The following is a 22,449-nucleotide window of genomic DNA, read 5'->3' on the forward strand; positions in this document are numbered from 1 at the left end:
CGTCCGCCCGGCTCCCCATGCACCCCTCTCCGCGCCGAAGCGAAACTCTTTCCCTCCCTCCGTTGCTCCGGCGCCGGCTTCGCTCCTCTTCGCGATCCTCCCCTTTCCCTCGATTGGACAGGCGCCGGCAGCGACGGGCGCCCGGATTGGCGAGAGGGAGAAGAGGAGGAGGAGGAGAAAGAGGGCTGGGCTGCGCCTCGCGGAGCCGGGCAGCGTGTCTGCGGAAGGAAAGGTAGGCCCGGGCAGCAGGAAACGGGCGGCGGGGTGGGAAGAAACAGCGGCTAGGGCGCCGGGGGAAAGGGAGAGGAGGCCTGGCCAAAGGGGAGACGCAAAGCGGAGCGGGGCTTGGCGTGGACCATTGTCCGAAAGCAGCGCTCCCTGCAAGAGGCCTGGGCTGCGAGTGCGCTTTTGCTTTTGCGCCTCTTTTGCGCCTCTTCCCTTGCTTGCTTGCTTGCTTCCTGGCTGGCTGCTGGCGGGCGCCGGGTTGGGGACCCCGCAGTAGAGCCTACAGGGGTTAGGCGCGTACATTTTCGAACCTGGTTAAAAGGCAGGCCGCCTCCTATGGCTTGTGCTACCTCCTGAGTAGCCGGAGTTGAAGCTTTCCCTGGCGCGATTTTCTGTAGGATGTACACGCAGGATGATGCTCCGTAGAGATGATTTGGAATAGCTGTTGCTCTCCTGGTTCTGTGCTCTATACTTAGTTGAGCGGTATTTCGCAAACTTGGGTTCCTAGCTGTTGTTCGACTACAATTCCCATCATTCCCTAACTTGTAGCACCCAGCGGTCAGGGATGGTGGGAGTTGTAGTCCAAGGACACCTGGGCACCCAAGTTTGAGAAACAATGGTTTAAGGCAGGCTTCCCCAAACTTCGGCCCTCCAGATGTTTTGGACTACAACTCCCATCTTCCCCAAACACAGGTCCTGTTAGCTAGGGATCATGGGAGTTGTGGCCAAAACGTCTGGGGGGGCCGCAGTTTGGGGATACCTGGTTTAAGGGTTCCAATCTTCAGCCTACCAAACATTGGAGATGGGTCTTTGGTTAAAAAGGGTTATGGTCAAATAATGATCAAGTTCCTTAATGGCACCGCCTCCAGATGACCTGTTTATACTGATTTGCTTATGCAAATATTATTCCGAGGTTAGATTATATCCAGTCATTATGAAGTTATTTGCTCTGGCTTCTTAACAGTTCTGCAACAATGAGCATTTGTTCTAATTTGCTTGTGGAGTATTTACACGTCTTCCCATTGATAATCGGTTCATCTCACACTTCCCAGTGTAATTTCACCATCCTTTTCCTAATCTCAGAAAATCTTGTTTTTTGTTTTTAAGGGATTTGTTGCTCTAGAGGGACGGAGGACATCAATCTGCTTTAATTGTTATAATAGTATGTTCTTGAATCCTTCCTTCCAGAACAAGAACAATTGTTTTTATTTCATTTATTTCCTATTTCATCATTCTTATAACCAACCCTTCCTCCCATAGGCAGTGCAGGATAGCTTACAACAACAATAAAAAGCTAACAATGCTAAAATCGTAATAAAACAGCCTTAACACAACAATCGGACAACAATCAGTTATGGAATATTGTAACAGGTTGAGCCTACTACATGGATGAGTACAGCATGCACACCCACCCAACCCACTCGCAATATATAGTGTGTAAAACATTGTCTTATTCTACCATATCTATTTTATAGGAAGTGGAACAGGGTTGTGTACATTGGAGATCTTCTACTGGCCGCAATGAATTACAGGGTGAAAATTATGAGCAAAATAGTTCCAGGGCAATTTGATGATGCGGAATTTTCAGACAGGTAATGGAACAATAGAATCCCAAAGTGATTTGGGATTCAGTTATAGGCAGTTTTTTACAAAAGCTGCCATATCTTGTTTAAAGTATCCAAGGCCTAATAATCAGTTGTGCTTGTACTTTTGCTCCCAGTTCCTCTTGCTGGATTTCTCGTGGGTCTCCATTGGTACAGAGAGGGGTATCTATGATCCGATAATGTTCTTTATAAGACTTTCACCAATTCACTTATCAATAAGGAAGATGCACAGAAATTTAGACCGGCGTGGATAACTAGCCGAAATACGTAACTGCCACCAACGCTATCCTTCCCAATGGTCAAGTGCCAACCTAGATAACTTCACAGTAGCACTTTATTTTAAAATGCAGATCAGATGAAAGGAAGGGAGGGGATGAAACCCAACAACCAAAGAAACACTGAATCTTATTACAGTAAAAAAAAAAAAAAAGGTTGCAAAGCTCTCCAGGGTTTTAAACGGGGACATTTTCTGGAGATGCCAGGGATTGAACTTCTGCATGCAAAGTGGGTGCTGTACCACTGAGCCTTACAGTCCTTGCAGAGGCATTCCCCCACAGCCTTCCAGGGGCAGGGTTTGCTGAGCATGAACCTTGGAAAGGCTTGCAAGTCACCTTGATACTTGTCACCCTTCTCGTTCACAAGAGGGGCAAGGGGGAATCTCCCAGGTGTGTCACTGAGCCTCAAGGCAGCTTGGAAGATAGTCAGTGAACTTACTTGGGATGGCTAACAGCAAAGCAGCAATTAATTTGTGCTCCAAGGTACTATTTCAGTATAATAATAATACTGATGATGATGAAAGGGAGCTAATTTTACTGTGCTGCTGGCTTTGTGCAACTTGATGAGTTTATCATGATTTTACTAAATACGTGCTTTTAAAATACATACGTTAGCGAATGCACACAGGTTTCGAAAGTAGCTAAAGAGGAGAAGGCGATCTTTATATCGCAGCAGCCACGTTTGTGGGAGGAAGGAGACGAGGGTGAATTGGATGAGAGTGGCGAGGAGGAGGAGGATGACAGCGATTGGGACTGGGATGAAGCCATGGGGAAGCTCACTAAGCGAAATCCGTTATCTGCAGGAAGAAACCCTCAGGTATGTTGTTCAAGGAATGTGTGGCTTGTTGTTGCTTTTAAGTGAGTTTTTAGATGGCCTCAGGTTTAGATCCTAGCTACACCTGCAGGGATGATAGGAATTGTAGCCCAACAACCTTTGGAGGGAAGCAGGTTTCCTATCCCTGGACTGGACAAGCTCCAAGGTCCCTTTCAACCCTATTTTCTGTAACTCTGTAATGAGGGATCCAGAGTGAGTTGCAGCATCGCACACTCCCTCTTCCTCTGGTGCAAATATACCCCTTCCTCCCAGACATAACCATGGTTAAAGTGTTTATCAGAGCTTGACTTAACATGCTGATTGGGCTTTTGTAACCGAGGTGGATGGTCTGTGAAATTTGTATGAGAAGGGATGGGTTATGCAAGCATGATGTCCGGATTGTATAGCTCTGGTTATGAGATCGGGAGCATGATTGTGTGACAGGGTATCTTTTCTTCTGTTTTTGTTTCAGGCAAATAAGCAAATTCCTAGCTGCAACGCGGCCAAATTGTCCACTCCTACAGATAAGGCCCTAAGAAAGTTTGAGAATAAAATCAATCTAGGTAAGAGCAGTCATTCTCATTTTCTAGAAATAGGTATCTGCTAAGGTATGGCTAAGTATAGCCACATTTGCTGGGTTGGAGTTGGTGAATTCACGTGTGTCGCACTCCCTAACGTAACTCATGAGCATGAGTTTAAGAACGGCACAGACAGGCACACAGAGCCTGAAAATGTGTTTCTCAGGCTCTGTGCTCCTGCCTGCCTGCACCTTTGAGGACACAAGGGGGCACAGGGCTTGATCAGCTGTAGGGCTGGCCGATGTATTTCGGTGGGGAGGAAGAAACGGTCGAGATACATTCCAGAGTCAGAAATATATCAGCATATCGTGGTATTTAGCTGCTGATATATCACAATGCTGAAAACCAGCCCTACTTGAGAAGACTATACTGCAATGGTAATCATTGGGGGGGCGGGCGCGGAATTAACTAGATATTTTCCTTTTTAAGCTATTCTTTTTTAATAATTTTCTGTTTAGCGCATGGCACACTATGGCTGTCATAGGACAGGGATCCTGTGGCCCTCCAGATGTTGTTTGTCTACAACTCCCATCATCCCTGGATGATTGGTTAACACTGGATAGGGTAGATCAATGTTGCGAAAGCTACAAGTTCTCTCATTCTGGTACAGCACATTCTCCTCTGTCTGCACGACAGCAGGTATCACCGAACCCTCCTCCATTTGCAGCTCCTGCATCCCATAGCACACCCTTTGTTACTTCTGGAACAAACCTTAAGTCACTTTGGCCACAGGGGGGAGAGAAGGAAGTTTTTTGTACCAGATTTCTTCTACAACACCCCAGTATATTCATACCTATGTGAGAGCAATGTCATAGACTTCTCTTTTGTGTGCCATTGTCTGAAACCTTAGGAGGGTGCTAGAGGAGTCTCCAAGAGTCTGGCCTAGTTCTCTGTATTGTTCACTTCCTGCCGAAATAGCAGGCCTGAAACTACTTGCTTTTAAATGATTTTGGGACTAAAAAGAAGCTGAACGTAGTACCTTTGTTGTGGGTAATTGCTTTATTTTACAAACATTGCAACAAGGATATTTTTTCCTGATGTGTCTTGGATAAGGAGTGTGACGCATTTTCAGGCTGCAGAGTCAGAAGCTGGTTTTAAATTGAGAGGTGCGGGTAGGCGAAAGAGGAATGTATTGGTCTTTATTTCCTTATATGTGTGTGTTTTCCCCTCTTCAAGACAGGCTACACTTTGCTGACTCTGTTATAAATAAAGTTACTGAGAAGTCCAGACAGAGAGACGCAGAAATGTAAGTAGTGAGGGTGACACATTTGTATTTCAGTATTATCCAAATGAAACATAGTGGATCATGAAATTCCTTTGTTTCCACTAGGTACCGGGTGAAAGACAAGTCAGACCGAGCGACAGTGGAACAAGTAAGTCGCGCAAAGTATCAGACAGTTGCAAAAAAAATCCCCATTTAAATAAAAAACAAGAGTCCTCACCTTTTTAAAAAAGCAAACTGATGTAATAAAATGATTCAACCACATTTACTCAGAATTCTGTAGTGGGTGTCCATAGCTCTACAACATTAGTGTGCTATTGCCATCCATTTTTGCTTAATCTTAGTATTTACTTATTCCACTTTAAATCAACCATTTTTACTGTGATTTATTCTAATTCTTGGCTTGGACTAATATAACACTTAGCTCCTAAAAATAGCAATGGTCTTGCATCTATATTGCACACTCTCTTTGTGTTTTCGTTATTTTATATAATCTCTTTTATGCAAGAATATAGATGCAAGAATATAAATGCAAGAGAAAAGTTTATGGACAGCAGTTCCAAGTAATACCATTTCATAGGGCTGTTTTGTTGCTTTCCTGAGGTTCTGGATCCAAGGACTAGAATGATTCTGTTCAAGATGCTAACCAGAGGCGTCATATCGGAGATCAATGGCTGCATCAGCACAGGAAAAGAGGTTGGTTTCACCGCAGAAAGAGCGGTGAATGTGAAAACACATTTTCAAAATATAAATAAAAACCAATTTTTTTCAAACTCAAGTTATTATATGAGCTGCAGACAATTATACAGTGTAAGCATGCAAAGAGGTTGTACACGACACTAAACAATGTTTTAGTGTTATGATGGGTGAGCTGCAGTTGTGTGATTTCTTCCTTCCACCCTCAATCAATTCTGTGAGAAGATTAGAAGCTGAATCCTGGTAATTGTAACACAGAACATAATGTAATCCAGCCTGTGAATTCTGAGCTTTAAAAATAATAACCTTTTGGGGAGGGGGGGTCAGATCCAGCTTGCGAGTTGCCAGTTAGAAGCTAGATGATTGATCTTATTTAATAAGTGGGCTTGGTATGTGCGACTGTAGCAGAACAAGATTCATTTCGTGAGAACTTTACTTCCATATTTATTATTTTCATGAAAGGAATCTTGTTCTGAGTGCTTCATGCAAATTGTGTGCATCCTTGGCGCCATGGTTTGCACATGCATGCAGAAGTATGCAGGTATTCCCCCCCACCTGCCTCTTCTGTACATGAGCCAAGGGTTTGCGGACTGAAAACGAAAACAGAAATGTGGTTCTAGGCAGGTGCCTTCTGGAATAGGCCTGCACAGGTTCTAACCTGCTAGCCATGAATTTTGGCCTGCTTAGTCCTTAATAACCTGGTTTTTGTAGGCCAGGTGGGCAGTAGAACCTAGTGGTTTCTTGGGCTGCCTTTAGCTTGGTGGATTGAGTAGACTTTTGTAGTAGTATAGGATCTCCTTGGATTGTAATATTAAAATTATGGGTATTATTTTTTTTTAGCAACAGTGCCCTTATCCTTGGATAAAGATCAGATTATACATACCTTGATACATTTTTTTCTTTTGCCCATTTGCAATTTGCTAGGCTAATGTATATCATGCCAACACAGCAAATGGAGAGAACAGAGCAATAAAGATTTATAAAACGTCCATACTGATGTTTAAAGATCGGGATAAGTATGTGAGTGGAGAGTTCAGGTGAGTCTGAGATTTTAATTTTTACCCCCCGGCACACTTACATGTGCAGGCAGTGCCGGATTTAGGTTTGATGAGGCCCCAAACAACTGAAGGTAATGGGGCCCTTTATATGTCCCGCTGTCCTTTGTCAACAACAAATTGTCGCTTTTTTTGTGTTGAATATATGCTATATGGAAATTTATGGACCTAATCTAAAGCCATTTGCACATTACAAAATATGTACTTTATCAAAGTAATTGTTGAACAAATCTTTTATTTTGCAAATGTACATCCAGTTTTTCTTTCCTTTAAATTTTTTGGGCCTCCCCAAGAGAGTGGGGCCCTAAGCTTTAGCTTGTTTAGCTTATACGTAAACCCGACACTGGGTGCAGGCTTACTTGACTTTTTCCATAACAATAATTTCCATGCTGGGTTTTTGTTTTTTTATATAATTACATTTACCTGTTGTTTTTTCTCAAGGTTTCGCCATGGCTACTGTAAAGGAAACCCAAGAAAAATGGTCAGGACGTGGGCAGAAAAAGAAATGAGGAATTTAACAAGGTGACCTTTTCCTTACATTTTGGGCAAGACTTTGTCCCCATACTCCAGCTTTCATCAACCTGGTGTCCTTCAGCTGTTCCAGCCTACAACAGCCATCAGGCACAGAGAGTTGTAGTCCAGAACATCTTTGCAAAGGCTGCTCTGCTCCATTTTTGTAGTGGATCAAATGAACATTTTAATGGGCTCCCTTGGGAAATTAAAATAGAATCCTAGGGTTTGAAGAGACAATAATTTTGCTAACCCCGGTCCCTTCTCCCATAGATGAACGTTCCCATTTCCCCGCAAGTCATGCTTACCTTTCTGACAGATAAATGGGGCCTTTATGGTGCTATAACTATCAATGGGCCCTTTTTTTTGTACACTTAGAACATTTTAGTAAGTGTTACAAGTGTTTGGGTTTTTTAAAAATCCTTCATGCTAGATAATATCATTTCGGGGGGCCTTTTTTTTTGTAGGTTACATACAGCCCAAATTCCATGCCCAGAACCTATTATGCTCAGAAGTCACGTTCTTGTTATGAGCTTTATTGGCAAAAATGACATGTAAGTATACTCAGAAACTTTGTTTGTGTTTGTGTATTTTTTTTAAATAAAGAAATCACTTTATTACGGTAGCATTTCAATCCTGTATCTCTCTAGTCAGAAGCAAGTTCATAGCTCTGCTACTGAGTTTTCTCATCTATCATCTATCTATCTAAAAATATGCTCTTGTATTGTTATAAGATATCTTTATTGTCATTGTCCCCTTGCGGGAACAACGAAATTACTCGGTTGCTACATCCACTCAGATAAAGCATTCCGCATAATCCAAAATTTAAAAACCTAATTAAAAACAGTAAATATAATACAAATAACAAGTAAAATAAGATGACTTCAAAGTCCAGGCTTTCCATTTAAGGCCAAAATCGCTCTAGAGAAGAAACTGTTTCTGAGACGGCTCATTCTTGCCTGCATAGTTCTATATCTCCGTCCCGATGGCAGGAGCTGAAAGAAATGGTGACCAGGGTGCGTTGGATCTCTTGATATATCTAGTGCTTTTCTATGGCACCTGGTGGTGTAGATTTGTTCTAAGGTGGAGAGTGGGCAGCCAATAATTCTCTCTGCTGTTTTAATAATTCTGCACAGCCCTGCTCTATCCTGAGAAGTACAGCTTCCATACCACACACCATACGTAAACCATACGTGAGCACGCTCTGTATGGCACAGTGATAGAAGGCAAGCAGCAGCTTTTGTGGAAGATGGTTTTTCCTTAAAATTCTCAAAAAATACAGTCTCTGCTGCGCCTTCTTCACAAGCCCCCTTGCATTAACACTCCAGGACAGATCCTCCTGTAACTCAATGCCTAGAAATCTAAACGTTGTTACCCTCTCCACACAAATTCCGTGGAGAAATACCCTCTCTGCACCACTCTGTCAGCTTGACTGTAGTTCAGTCAAGGCCATTTCATCATTGCTTGGGGAGGGAGGAGCATAGATAATGAAAATCTGAAAGCAAACGGGGAGAAAAATAATATAATTTGTTAGATGTGAATAACTGATACAATTCGTTAGATGTGAATACAGTGGTACCTTGGTTTTCTAATGTAATCCATTCCGGAAGACCGTTCAAGTTCTGAAATGTTTGAAAACAGAGGCACAAAGGGCCGGATGTTGTTTAATAAACAAATATGAGAAAAATAACATATTGACTCAGCGGGAGCCGCATGGCATGTTCAACTTCCGAAGCATGTTAGAAAACCGAAGCATTTACTTCCGGGTTTACAGTGTTCGAAAACCGAAACGTTCGTCAACAGAGACGTTCGAAAACTGAGGTACTACTGTACATACTTGATTAGCTTACCCCACCCGTTAGAAATTACATTAGTATAAGCAAATACAAAAGACACATGCGCAAAGGAAATTAGAGAGATGCGTACTGAAATAAAGCAAATAGTGATAATAGTAGTAACTGTGATAGATAGAAGACGCCATAGAAGGAAAAAAAGAGAAAAAAATAGGGGAAGGGAGGTGAATGTGTGTGTGTATGTTTAATGCAGTGGATAGTTATTCAGAAGTCAGATATTTGAAAATAGGTTACAGGGGGGAGGTGTTGTATTTGACCCATTTGTTCCAATAGCTTATGCCTCTGAGTATCAGTGTCTAAGAATCGCAGATGGGGAGAGTGCTGTAACACTGGTCCTGTTAGGAGCTCCCCATGGTTATCTGGTTGACCACTGTGGGAAATGGGACGTTGGACTCGATGGGCCTTTGGCCTGATCCAGCAGAGCTCGCATTCCGTTAGCCAAAGTGGGTATGGTATTGGAGGAGGAGGAGAGCTGTTGTTTATATTCTGGTTTTCTCTCTCCCTCTCCCTCCCTCCCTCCCTCTCTCCTCTTTTCCTTTTGATCCAAGGCCTGCACCATTGTTGAAAAACGCCCAGTTGACGGAATCCAAAGCTCGGGAGTCGTATCTGCAAGTCATACAATACATGAGAAGAATGTACCAAGATGCCAAGCTCGTTCATGCAGATCTCAGTGAATTTAACATGCTGTATGTTTTAAAGAAGCTGAACGTTGATACTTCTTTCATTCGTATATGTTACGTTGCACAACTCTGCCCTGCAGCTAGGGTGTTGTCCTCCTGGCTCCACAGCCGGTGAATTTGAAAGATGATTTGTGTCATTGTTATAGCGACCCAGGTGGCGCTGTGGTTAAACCACTGAGCCTAGGACTTGCTGATCAGAAGGTCGGCGGTTAGCATCCCTGTGACGGGGTGAGCTCCCGTTGCTTGGTCCCAGCTCCTGCCAACCTAGCAGCTCGAAAGCACGTCAAAATGCAAGTAGATAAATAGGTACCGCTCCGGCGGGAAGGTAAACGGCGTTTCCATGTGCTGCTCTGGTTCTCCAGAAGCGGCTTTGTCATGCTGGCCACATGACCTGGAAGCTATACGCCGGCTCCCTCGGCCAATAATGCGAGATGAGCGCGCAACCCCAGAGTCGGTCACGACTGGACCTAATGGTCAGGGGTCCCTTTACCTTTACCTTTGTGTCATTGTTAGACAAGAGCTCTTAAAAATTGGTGCAGTTTCCAAAGAGCAAAATGAAAAACGAAAAGCTGAATTTATCCTACAAAATGAGGTCAATTGCAAATGAGCTTCTATTCTCCTTTTTCCGTTTTGGAGGTTCAGTGAAGGTTGGCTACCTTTCTGCAGTGTAAAAACTTAACATGTAGAGCAGGAGATGCAATTAGACTTAGATCAAACATCTTTTGCCATCGTAAGATTCAGGTGTTTGACATGCTCTTTCGTCTCTGTTTCCAAGGCTTCCCTAAAGTTAAAACCTTGGTCAAGTATCTTTTATAGGTCAATATCCAGCTTTTCACGGATCTTAAAGACACCTCTGGCACCTGCGCTTATATTCCCCTGCCTCCCCTTCCTTGGTACACAGGCTTATGGCGAGAAATAAGAAATGAGATTAAGAAAATAGCTAAAACACATTGATCAGCCTTGTATCTTCTGATCTTCCCTCTGCTTTCTAGTAGAAAAAAAATTAAATGCATTTTTATTTAAGTAAACAAAACAAGCGTAGGGCTTACAGTGGCCTTATTTCGTAGAAATGACTTGTGCTTTTTTACATTAGCTGAAATACTAATGACCTCCCTCTTTCACCCTAAGTGGTATAACATTCCGTAAAAGGTCCCTAGTAAACTTTCAGAAACAGCAGTGCTAACGATAGCATCCTGTTGCTTATTCCCACTTCTCCAGGTATCACAGTGGTGAGGTATACATCATAGATGTGTCCCAGTCTGTGGAACATGACCACCCACATGCTTTAGAATTCCTGAGGAAAGACTGCTCTAACATCAATGGTGAGGTCCGGCCATGGAACATCAGCATTCTGGATATCTTGAATACTTTTGTGTGCATGATTTAATCCCCTGTCATTTCACAGATTTGCATGCATGGATCTGATCTCGATTACTCATACGGTACATACAGTTTTGAATGGGCACTGGTGTAGATTTTCCTGCAAATTAAAAATATTACTGAGTTATCTCGAATGATATTTTGACTCGGATTTGCTTTGAAGATTGGTTGCTTCAGGATAACTCTTGAGGACTCCACCAAATAACAGAGTTATTCTAGTAATTTAATTTATTATTATTATTATTATTTTATTACAGTGGTACCTCACAAGACGAATGCCTTGCACAACGAAAAACTCGCAAGACGAAAGCGTTTTGCAATCTTTTTGTTGACTTGCAAGACAAATTTTTCTATGGCCGTGCTTCGCAAGACGATTTTTTTTGCTTTGATTTGTTTACATTGGAAAACCGCAAGACGAAATTTCCGCAATACAAAACGACTCACGGAACGAATTAATTTCGTCTTGCGATGAACCACTGTATTATTATTTTACAAGAGTTCAGATACCCCACACTGCATTTGGTTTGCATAGATGCCAATAACGATCTAGTATCTTATGTCATCTTTGGTCCTTTCTGGCAGATTTTTTCCGGAAGTACAATGTTGCGGTGATGACAGTGAGGGAACTCTTTGAGTTCGTTACAGATCCATCTATTACAAACGAGAACATGGATGCCTACCTTGAAAAGGTAAAGCTTTAGTGATTTTGCCTCTATGGGAAAGCATTAGGAGGGAAGATATAGGTTCATCTCTCTTACAATTCTCTTTTTATAAATGAAAGCTGATTTAGCTATTGTGTATAGCAACGATGTTGTTTTTGCAAAGGTTTCTGCATCCTGCCATAGATATGAAAGTATGGTACACATACACTGCTAATCAAATATGAAGGGTGAAAAAAGTGTGTCTGTTTCGGTCCTTTCCCACAAACTCATAATGTCTGCATTCTTGGTCTAGTACTCTACACTAATTCTCAAAGTTAACCTTCCCCAACCTGGTGCCCTCCTGTTGTTTTGGACTACAGCTCTAATTATCCCTGACCTGGCTGGGGACGGTTGGAGTATATAAGGTTGAAGACTTAACCACTCAATTCAGTCAGTTGCTTATTTGTACAGTGGTACCTCGGTTTAAGTACACAATTGGTTCCGGAAGTCTATACTTAACCTGAAGCATACTTAACCTGAAGCGAACTTTCCCATTGAAAGTAATGGAAAGTGGATTAATCCGTTCCAGACGGGTCCGTGGAGTACTCAACCTGAAGCGTACTTAACCCGAAGTATGAGTGTAATTGGTTCTGGAAGTCCGTACTTAACCTGAAGCGTACTTAACCTGAAGCAAACGTTCCCATTGAAAGTAACGGAAAGTGGATTAATTCATTCCAGTTGGATCCGCGGAGTACTTAAACTGAAAGTACTCAAACTGAAGCGTACTTAAACCGAGGTATGAGTGTACTGTATTCTTCTACTCATATGGCATATGGAGTGGCTTTACAACATAAAATGCACAACAGAAGTACAGCATGTACATTAAAATGCTAATAATAAGTAAATAAGTAATGTTAATAAAAAATTAAATAAATAAAAATGCTAATAATAAGTAAAGTTTTAAAAAAATTCAAATGTAATATGAAGACAGCAATAGTAAAACTTAAAGGATTATAATTCTGTAGAAAAGGAATAGGTTTTAAGAGGCAATGACAAGAAGGCACAGAGAATAATGTGTTTCCACAGGACATGTTATTGGAAAAATATATATAATAAGAAAAATATTGGTAGAAAACTGGGTATTGAAACCTGCTTAATCTAAATCATATATCCCAGTTTCCAGCGGCCCTTTAAAGTACGCTTCAAGCAGAGTATACGCAGTCGGAAGTTGACCTGGCTAAGAAAACACACCAAGAGTGTGGGTAATTATCTCCCTTATATGAAGCCCCTTACTAGCTGTACACTTGTAAAAGTATACAGATGAAAATACAAATGGTTGGGTTTCTTTAACTGAAAAACAAACTGACTCAAAAGAGACTTTAAACTAAAGATAAATGCTTTCTCTCTTAGCAACTTTATCTACCCACATTCCATCCTTCAAACCATTCCAAACCTCCCACAAACTCCCACAAAACTAACACCCATTAAACTACCCAAGAATTAACAGCAAACTAGCATTATAACTAAACAACTCTCATACTAAGATTCAACTAAGGAATCTCTTAAACTGAGAGTCTCTCTTATTAAGATTCAACTGGGAATCTCTTAAACTGAGAATAACTGAGAATCAACTAAGTATCTCCAACTAAGGTACTGAACTCACTGAGAGAGTGAACTACTAAAAGATGAATCAAACTGAAAGATCTAACTAAGAGATACAGAAGGCTTTCTGGCAGAGCCTTATATACAAGGAGCAGAGCCCACGCCTGTGAGCAATTAACAGAAATCACCGGCACCTGTTTCTCTTAAACAGACAGTATTTACATTAGACCGGCTCTAAAGTAACTTGACTATTCAAAAAATCCAACACATGTATTAAGATGTCCAAAGTTGATTTTAAAGCATGGGAACTTCTCTATCGGACGTGAGAGTTGTTAAGGTAACTAGAACCCAGACAATTCAGAGCTTTGAAGGGCAAAATTAGCAGTTTTAATTGAGCCCAGATGAAACAGGCATCCAGTGAATTTGAGAAAGAATAAAGAGTTTACATGCTGTGGACAAAAGTCTGGCCTGCACATTTTGGACCAATTCAAATTTCCCATCTGTTTTTAAAGGCAGTCCCCTTGTAGAAAGCCTATTCTGGGACAGAGACAGCCCCGCTGGGAGAGGCAGCAGTGATTGAAATAGGAAGAGCTATTTCTTAGGGCTACATGGAGAGCGAGACTCTTGAGAGTCCCATGGACTGCAAGAAGATCAAACCTATCCATTCTGAAGGAAATCAGCCCTGAGTGTTCACTAGAAGGACAGATCCTGAAGCTGAGGCTCCAATACTTTGGCCACCTCATGAGAAGAGAAGACTCTGGAAAAGACCCTGATGTTGGGAAAGATGGAGGGCACAAGGAGAAGGGAACAACAGAGGACGAGATGGTTGGACAGTGTTCTCGAAGCTACGAACATGAGTCTGACCAAACTGCGGGAGGCAGTGCAAGACAGGAGTGCCTGGCGTGCTCTGGTCCATGGGGTCATGAAGAGTCGGACACGACTAAACAACAACAACATGGAGAGCATTTAGGTCTTGGTGGCCTTTAAGTCACTGTTAAAAGTCTTGCATTATATCCTGTAGGCAATGGAAATATCGTGTGAGAGGACAGAGGAGGAAAGGTCCAATCAGGATAATGTGGATGAAGAGGTAAGCCGGAGCCTGGATTTCCTCACCGTCTTCTTTATCTGTTGTGTCTCTTCTGTGAAATGTTCCTCGGTACTTTGACAGTGCTCTGCAGTGTCTCTATTACAAATATTTTTACCGTATCTAAATGCCCGTGAGTTGATTGGCCTTGCAGTCTTTCTCTTTCTACACTTGAGTGTTTCCACCTGTTCCCAAGTGGCCCCTCATGTGCACTACACAATGGCAGTGTTCCCACATCATGCCAAACCATGGCTTCTCGTGTTGTTGTCGTCTGTATGGTAAGCTGGTTAACACTAACCATAGTTGGTTTCGCAAAAGCCAGCGTTAACCACAGGTTGGGTTGTCAAAACGAACCATACTCTGTGGGTCCTGGTGGCACTACAAGCTCTCATTAACTGGGAATGTGGAGCACACGAGACCAGGGTTTGCTGCAGTTTGTGGTAAACCATGGCTTAGCATGATGTTGGAATGTGACCAGTGTAGGAACACAGTGATCACAGATAAGGTTTCTAATCCTGCCAGCTGTTAAATGTGTCGACATAATTACACCAATTGCTACTGGCCAAATCTAGGCCATCTGATTTCCATGTTGTTTGTCCACGTAATCGTATACCTGAGAACCAAACTAGGCATAATGTCAGAGGTCCACGATTTTTGCTGATCTAGTCATAATACTCTTTATTGAAACTTTGGCATTGCAGAACTGAATGAATGTTTGTGGTTATTTCGCCTTGTTAGGTGTTCAAGAAAGCGTATATCCCAAGAACTCTGACTGAAGTTAAGAACTACGAGAGGGATGTCGACATAATGATGAAGCTGAAGGAGGAAGAGACAGCCTTAAATGTGCAGCAAGATAATGTAAGTATCCTTGGACTATGTGGAATTTGAGTTTGCACATACTGACCAGAACATGGCACGATACATTGTAACAATGGTAGCAAGCTTGTAATAAAACAGTGTCCCTGAAGGGAACCGCTCAGTCTTTTCTTCCTCTATTTAAAGTACCACAATTATAGCCTCAGTTGGTCTCAGAAATGGTAGATTATTACTATAAAAAGGATGGTTATAATGTAAATACTGGGGCAGGTTACGGTACCTAAGGGACAGCCTTATGCCATTTATCCCTGCCTGGTAATTGCTGCTCAGATAGGGCATTGCTGAGAGTAGTGCTTAGTTTGTACTAGCATCTGGGGCTTTTAGCATTCCTGCTGTAGCCCTCTGGAATAAGTTACCAGTTGAAATCGGACAAGCGCCTAGCATCTTTATGTTCAGCATCTTTGACATCTACTGCAAACATTTTTTTGTCTATGGAAGCATTCCCTGAAGGGGTGACACAATCATTCTATCAAATATTATTTGTTTATCTTGTAAAAAGGTTTTTCGTTGTTTGTAGAAATTGCTTTAGTTTTCGTAAAGACTTTGTGATTTTTGTGTCTGTTTTATCTCATTTGGACACTGCTTCAGTGGCTTGAGGCTATGAATCAGTTTATAAATCTGTATGCATGAATGAATGAATGAATGAATGAATGCCTGTATTCACAGAACAGCAGGGTGTTAATGGGCACACTGAGTACTTGACGCAGTGATCAGTGCTTTGTGTCAACTGAGCCAATGTAATGCAATGGGTAGATTGAGGGACATAGACTGGAGACACCCAACTTCATATTGCTGCTTACCCAAAAGGCTCATTGAGAAGGATTACCAGGATAATGCATAAGAAGCCCTTGGACATTTGAAATGTGCTATATAAATGCAAATGTTTATTCTAGGTTTCTTATATTTATTTCTGATGCAGATTCTCTACCAGACTGTGACAGGGTTAAAGAAGGATTTATCAGGTGTCCAGAAGGTAAGATGGTTATTGAGTCTGAGATTGTATTCTTCTTTACACACGTAAAGATCACTTTGTCTGAAGCTTCTCACAAGATTGAATTTGCATTGTATGTACTGTATGTATTAGGTAAATATGGAAATATGGAATGTTTTGTTTCTATTAGCTGAAATATCCTAGTCAATGGAATCATAAGCTCGTGTCAAACATCATACCAAACAATACACAATCAGCAGATGATAGCTTAGATCTGTTTGTCTGCCTTCATTTCCCCAACCCTCGGATTCATAAATCCATACTTTCCTCTCCGTGGTGCAGCAACCTCTGGAGGTGATTTGTCAAATTGTGATTTGTCACAAATGAGTGACACTGACTAGCAATGGTTTACAAACCCATTTCGAGCCATAGTTTGTAAATTCAGACCTTTTTCCAAACCATAGCAAACCTTCCTTTCACCATGAATTGGCATGCCATTGTGGAAATGGAAGAAGCCTCATCCTCCGTAAAAAGCAGGATTCCCTAGTTTGATATTGGAATTGTTCTTCCAAATCTCCAACTTTTCCTGAGCAGGTTGTACCCTTGCCTAATTAATCTCTGAGTTTAGAAATGGTTACCTAGTATCCATCCCAAGGCTGCTTTGCTGTCACTAGAATCAAATTGCATATTGTCTTTACAGTGACCTTTTAACTACTAGAACCGTTCTTCTTGTGATGATGTAGTTTGCTTGTTCACGTTCATTACTTGATTATGCTTGATGACGCAACTGACTTCACAGAAAAAAAATCACTGTGTTTGAGGCAATGTGAGCGGATACAAAAACTTGGCTGTGAGGGTAGATTTGTGGTGGTTCATTGATGCTCCATGTGTTCAACCAGCTGTTGAGGCAAGAATAGGGAACCTGAGGCTCTCCAGATGTTGTTGGACTCCCAGTTCCCATCATCCCTGACCATTGGCCATGATGGCTGGGGCTTATGGGAATCATAGCCCAACAAGCCCTGGAGGGCCACAGATTCTTCATTCCTGGCTTAAGAGTTGGCTTAGAGCAGGATTTCCCAATCTTGGGTCTCCAGCTAGTTTTGAACTACAACTCCCATCAATCCTAGCTTGCAGCTGGAGACCCAAGTTTGGGAAAGCCTGGCTTAGAGTTGTTGTTGTTTAGTCGTTTAGTCGTGTCCAACTCTTCGTGACCCCATGGACCAGAGCACGCCAGGCACTCCTGTCTTGCACCTCATCCCGCAGTTTGGTCAGACTCATGTTGGCAGCTTCGAGAACACTGTCCAACCATCTTGTCCTCTGTCGTCCCCTTCTCCTTGTGCCCTCAATCTTTCCCAGCATCAGGGTCTTTTCCAGGGAGTCTTCTCTTCTCATGATGTGGCCAAAGTATTGGAGCCTCAGCTTCACGATCTGTCCTTCCAGTGAGCACTCAGGGCTGATTTCCTTCAGAATTGATAGGTTTGATCTTCTTGCAGTCCATGGGACTCTCAAGAGTCTCCTCCAGCACCACAATTCAAAAGCATCAATTCTTCGGCGATCAGCCTTCTTTATGGTCCAGCTCTCACTTCCATACATCACTACTGAGAAAACCATAGCTTTAACTATACGGACCTTTGTAGGCAAGGTGATGTCTCTGCTTTTTAAGATGCTGTCTAGGTTTGTCATTGCTTTTCTCCCAAGAAGCAGGCGTCTTTTAATTTCATGAGTGCTGTCACCATCTGCAGTGATCAAGGAGCCCAAGAAAGTAAAATCTCTCACTGCCTCCATTTCTTCCCCTTCTATTTGCCAGGAGGTGATGGGACCAGTGGCCATGATCTTGGTTTTTTTGATGTTGAGCTTCAGACCATATTTTGCGCTCTCCTCTTTCACCCTCATTAAAAGGTTCTTTAATTCCTCCTCACTTTCTGCCATCAAGGTTGTGTCATCTGCATACCTGAGGTTGTTGATATTTCTTCCGGCAATCTTAATTCCGGCTTGGGATTCATCTAGTCCGGCCTTTCGCATGATGAATTCGCAAGTTTGGGAAAGCCTGGCTTAGAGTACCCTTCCCCAATGTAATACTCTCCAGAAATTTTAGATTACAATTCCCATCAGCCCCTGCTAGCATGGCTAGGGATAATGAGAGTTTCGGTCCAAAATATCTGGAGGGCTCCAGGTCATTATGGCTGTATATCTATCTATCTATCTATCTATCTATCTATCTATCTATCTATCTATCATCTATCTATCTATCTATCCATATATTTCTGAGGGGAAAGTACAGCAATTGTATAAATAGGTATGTGAAGAAAGAGAGAGTTCAGCAACATACATTGACTCCTTTGTGAACTTACAAAAACAATTAGATTTAAGTGAGAACGAAGAAGAATTCTCTAGAATTGTAGTGTGCCCAGCGTTATTTCCTATGGAGCTTTTCTTCACACTTTGAAGTCCAGAACTAGAACGACACAATTACGTTGTCTGCCTTTTAGGTGCCTGCTCTCCTTGAAAATAGAGAGGAGGAGAAATCTGATTCAGAGGACAATGACAGTTCTGACCATTCAGAGTTGGGCTGCAAAGAGCAGGAAGAAGAATCTGTGCATCCTAAAGATCGACCTGCTGAAACCAGCGTGGATAAAAAGGTTAGCTGTTCAGATGCATCTTCAGTGGCGGAGTGTGTTCTTTGTGTGTGCTAAAGATTTCAGGTTCAATCTTTGGGATCTGCCGCTAGGGTGAGGGAGAAACCTCGTCTGAATGCCTGGAGAACCATTGCTGAGACAGTACCGGGCTAGATGGGGCCAGTGGCATTAAAAACCTATTTATGCAGCATTAAAACATCTGAAGAAGTGTGCATGCACACGAAAGCTCATACCAATGACAAACTTAGTTGGTCTCTAAGGTGCTGTTGGAAGGAATTTTTTTATTTTATTTCGACTACGTCAGACCAACACGGCTACCTACCTGTCATTAAAACATAAGCATTCATGAATAAAACCTGTAATATTCTGAGTCCACTTGGTCATTTAGGCCTATTATTCACAATACTCTCTTTTTCCAGGAACGGAAGAAGATAGCCAAAGAGGCTCAGAGAGAGAAGAGGAAAAGCAAGACCCCAAAGCACGTGAAGAAACGAAAAGAGAAGACAGCAAAGATGAAAAAGGGCAAATAAATCATGGCTGCCATTTCTAATGGGCAGCCTTGGCCATTCGTGATTTAATGGGTCGCTGTTTTGATAGTAAAATACACCCCGTGGGCCATTTATTCTGGTGACCACCAAAGGAACAATGTGGCAAGGAAACACTGTTACCAGTCACCGAGATTCACTTGTGTACCCATGATATAGTTTATAGCTCACACCAGGAATGTCTTCTTGGTGGATAAATAAAAACAAATGGAATCCCTTTAAGGCAGTTGGCCAGTCCAGAGAAATTTACACAAGTTGTATTTTGCAGTTTAGTAGTGTGAACAGCCAGAGCGATGCCAGTTTCTTTTCTTTTTTCATGCTCCAAAGCAGATGCACATGCATATGTAAATAATAATAATGTGTATAGGGAGGAATATGCATACTCACGAATTAAAACTATCCGTTACATTGCAACTGCTGCAGTTTGTCTCATGCACAGCGATGAAAATTGTCTACCCGTTCATCATAATCCACAGTATTGATGGTGTGCTGGAAGAGGGTAGGGAAGGAAAACAGCCAGGCTTGGAAAGGTGGTTGATCATCCTCACCCTTGGCTGTGTCTGGATTTGTGTTGGCATAGAATGGGATGGACTATGGGAAGGAACAGCAGCGCTAATTGCAGTACCTGGTTCCTGTCGTTCATCGGCAAGTGAAGGGTTAGAGAGAGGGATGGATCCTCCTCCTGTCTGATGGGAGAAAACCAACAGAGCTCTACTTAACTGGACAGCTCAATTAAATCCTCGCCTTTTCTTTTGGAAATGTGTCATTTATTTCTCAATTGGCTTGTGACGCTTCAGTGACCTTATTCGGACATAACAGTAAGCCAAATTATAGCTTAGCATAAGCAAGTAAGGTGTGCTGATGCAATGAGAAAATCATGGCATCTTCCATGCTTCTGCTGCACTACCAGGAAGTAAGCCATGCTTTGGCTTAGTGTTACCTAGGAACTTTTGGTTTGTTTGAGGAAAAAACCATGAGTGCAGGCTTGGATATAATGCTACGGCAAACCATGGCTTCGCTTCTGATAGCATTGCAGCTGAACAGGAGGCCAAATGGCCAGCATTTTCTGACTTGATCATTCATGGTGAAGCATTTGTGCTAATCTGGTTTAGCATTATGTACAAACTGGGCCAGTGATACTTGTTTCTGTGATTAATTCTTCTGTGATAAATCTGATATTTTTGTTCCTTCAGCTTCCTGGTTGTTAGAAGTACAGCTGTACCTTGGTTTTCAAACACCTTGGGAGTCGAATGTATTGACTCCCGAATGATCGAAAACTGGAAGTGATTGTTCTGGTTTTCGAAAGTTCTTTGGAACCCGAATGTCCAACATGACTTCCGCGGCTTCTGATTGGCTGCAGGAGCTTCCTGCAGCCAATCGGAAGCTGCGCCTTGGTTCCTGAACGTTTTGGAAGCCGAACAGACTTCCAGAATGGATTCCATTTGACTTCCAAGGTACCACTGTACTTGTTCAAATGGTAAAATTTGGAAGAGCAGCTTTTTCCGTCTTCAGTGAGAGTGGATACTTGCCGACTGAAGATCTGTGATACGTAAGAGCAATAATCTATTTGGATCTCGTTGTGCAAGTGTTACCATTTGTTTTCAAAATATTCGAAATCGGAGTTCAGAGAACAAGCACTGCTATGTTGTTTGGGGCACAATTCTGCAGATGTGCCTGCAGAGTTTAGGCTAAACAAATGTAATGCAAACTATAGTGGTACATTTTTTTGGTTTGGCCTTTTAAGGAGCCAGAGTGGTCAAACAGCCGCACACAATAATGTTTTATATACTTTACCGATGGTGCCCTTCTGTTTTAAAATAAACCTGAAAACATTCTCTGTATGGATACTGAGTCTATAATTTAGAGGGCTAAACAATTTTTATTTTTTTGCCAGTCTCTGTAAGGTTGATAAATTAAAAAAATCAGAATTCATTGGCTAACAATTGCACTGTGGATTCCAATAAGTGGAATTCAATCCCAATAAATGTTCATTAAAAAAACAACAACCCCTTCTTTGTTTTACTGTAAATTATAAATAACACTGCAGTTGTGAATGATGTCAGACAAAATAATTGCTTCTGAGATTAGGGCTGAGCCCAATAACATTAGTTTACACTTCTTTTGAAATATAAAATAAATTGTAGAACAGATAGCCTAAAAACCTTTGAATACTGCCAGTACCATCATGGACTAGATTGTTCACGTATTCCAGAACAGTTGCAGTGTTTTCAATGAGACTGCCCTGAAGTAAAATGGATTGTGTTACAGTCTACACTTTCATGCATATTTGGTGTGATATTCCAATTAATAGGTGCCAGAAGCATACATGCAGTCATTTCCCAACAGTAAAAGAAGCTTATCCTTTTTAATGTAGCATTCATTCATCAAAATATTGCATCGTCACCAGCTTCACACAAAGCTAGCTTTGCTGGCTTTTGAATAAAAATCTAGGATTTACTTTAACGCTTAATTGGAAGCAAGGTGTTCACACATGTATCAGTGGTCTTAAATCAGTATTTCTCAAACTTGGAGATATATACACACACATACTATTTTAGTCTTGGGTGTACTGAGCCTTTTCAGAGAAATGTGCCTCTGTATGATGTACAGCTGACAATTGGTATGCAATTCACCTGCAATCAGCAAAGACTTGCCTTCTGAGCCAGTAATAGATGGTGACAGGATTGTTTATTGCCCTTCTAAATCAGGCTTTTGGAGGAAAAGCACTATTAATTGCAGAGAGCGGAGATAAAAATGTCAGAAGCATCTCTCACTCGGTTCTTTTGAATACTTGCAGTACTGTGTGTAGAAAAAATAAGGCTCAGATCATGTTCCTGGAATCCACAGGTTCCGTCTTCTAATGTGTGTTTTGCAGAGTGCCATTGATCCTATATACTTCCACGTTGCTAAGCCTCACTTCATTCAATGGGATGTGTGCACTTAATTCTGCACTGTGTTGCAGCCAGTTTGCATCGTTTGAATGTTCAGCCCCCTCTTAGAATTTTAACTGTGTTTTTATTCACTCTCCCTCTTTACCTCAGCAACCTCAACTTTTTTTTTTTTAAAAAATATTTTTATTAATTTTCCAATTAAAACCAATTATATCACATTCAATATTTCAAATTATACACATATATATATCAATCAAACCGAATGTTATGCCAAATCATCTAAATAATTTATTTTTGGGTTCCCATGCTTCAAGAAATTGGGAATTCCTCGCAACTGTCCACTGCCGTCTT

General features: G+C 41.8%; 1 protein-coding gene across 1 annotated transcript; it reads left to right on the forward strand.

Annotated features, from left to right (window-relative positions):
• Positions 1 to 158: 158 nt before the first annotated feature.
• Positions 159 to 21,042, forward strand: RIOK1 (RIO kinase 1). Its single transcript, XM_060277979.2, has 18 exons — positions 159 to 232; positions 1,701 to 1,817; positions 2,720 to 2,921; positions 3,391 to 3,481; positions 4,673 to 4,742; positions 4,827 to 4,869; positions 5,322 to 5,414; positions 6,339 to 6,451; positions 6,911 to 6,991; positions 7,447 to 7,533; positions 9,381 to 9,518; positions 10,731 to 10,834; positions 11,475 to 11,581; positions 14,157 to 14,222; positions 14,958 to 15,077; positions 16,015 to 16,068; positions 18,516 to 18,665; positions 19,082 to 21,042. Exons 2-18 carry the CDS (start codon positions 1,747 to 1,749, stop codon positions 19,190 to 19,192), a joined length of 1,701 nt encoding a protein of 566 aa, XP_060133962.2. The 5' UTR covers positions 159 to 232; positions 1,701 to 1,746; the 3' UTR covers positions 19,193 to 21,042.
• The last annotated feature ends 1,407 nt before the right edge of the window (positions 21,043 to 22,449 follow it).

The sequence above is a fragment of the Zootoca vivipara genome, chromosome 8 (assembly GCF_965207765.1).
Source record: "Zootoca vivipara chromosome 8, rZooViv2.hap1.1, whole genome shotgun sequence".
NCBI classification, from domain to species: Eukaryota; Metazoa; Chordata; class Lepidosauria; order Squamata; family Lacertidae; genus Zootoca; species Zootoca vivipara.

Coding starts and splice junctions, on each gene's coding strand:
- RIOK1 (XM_060277979.2), top strand. CDS start 1,747: ATGAATTACAGGGTGAAAATTATGAGCAAAATAGTTCCAGGGCAATTT. Junction 1,818..2,719: donor GATGCGGAATTTTCAGACAG/GTAATGGAACAA, acceptor TACATACGTTAG/CGAATGCACACAGGTTTCGA. Junction 16,069..18,515: donor ATTTATCAGGTGTCCAGAAG/GTAAGATGGTTA, acceptor TCTGCCTTTTAG/GTGCCTGCTCTCCTTGAAAA.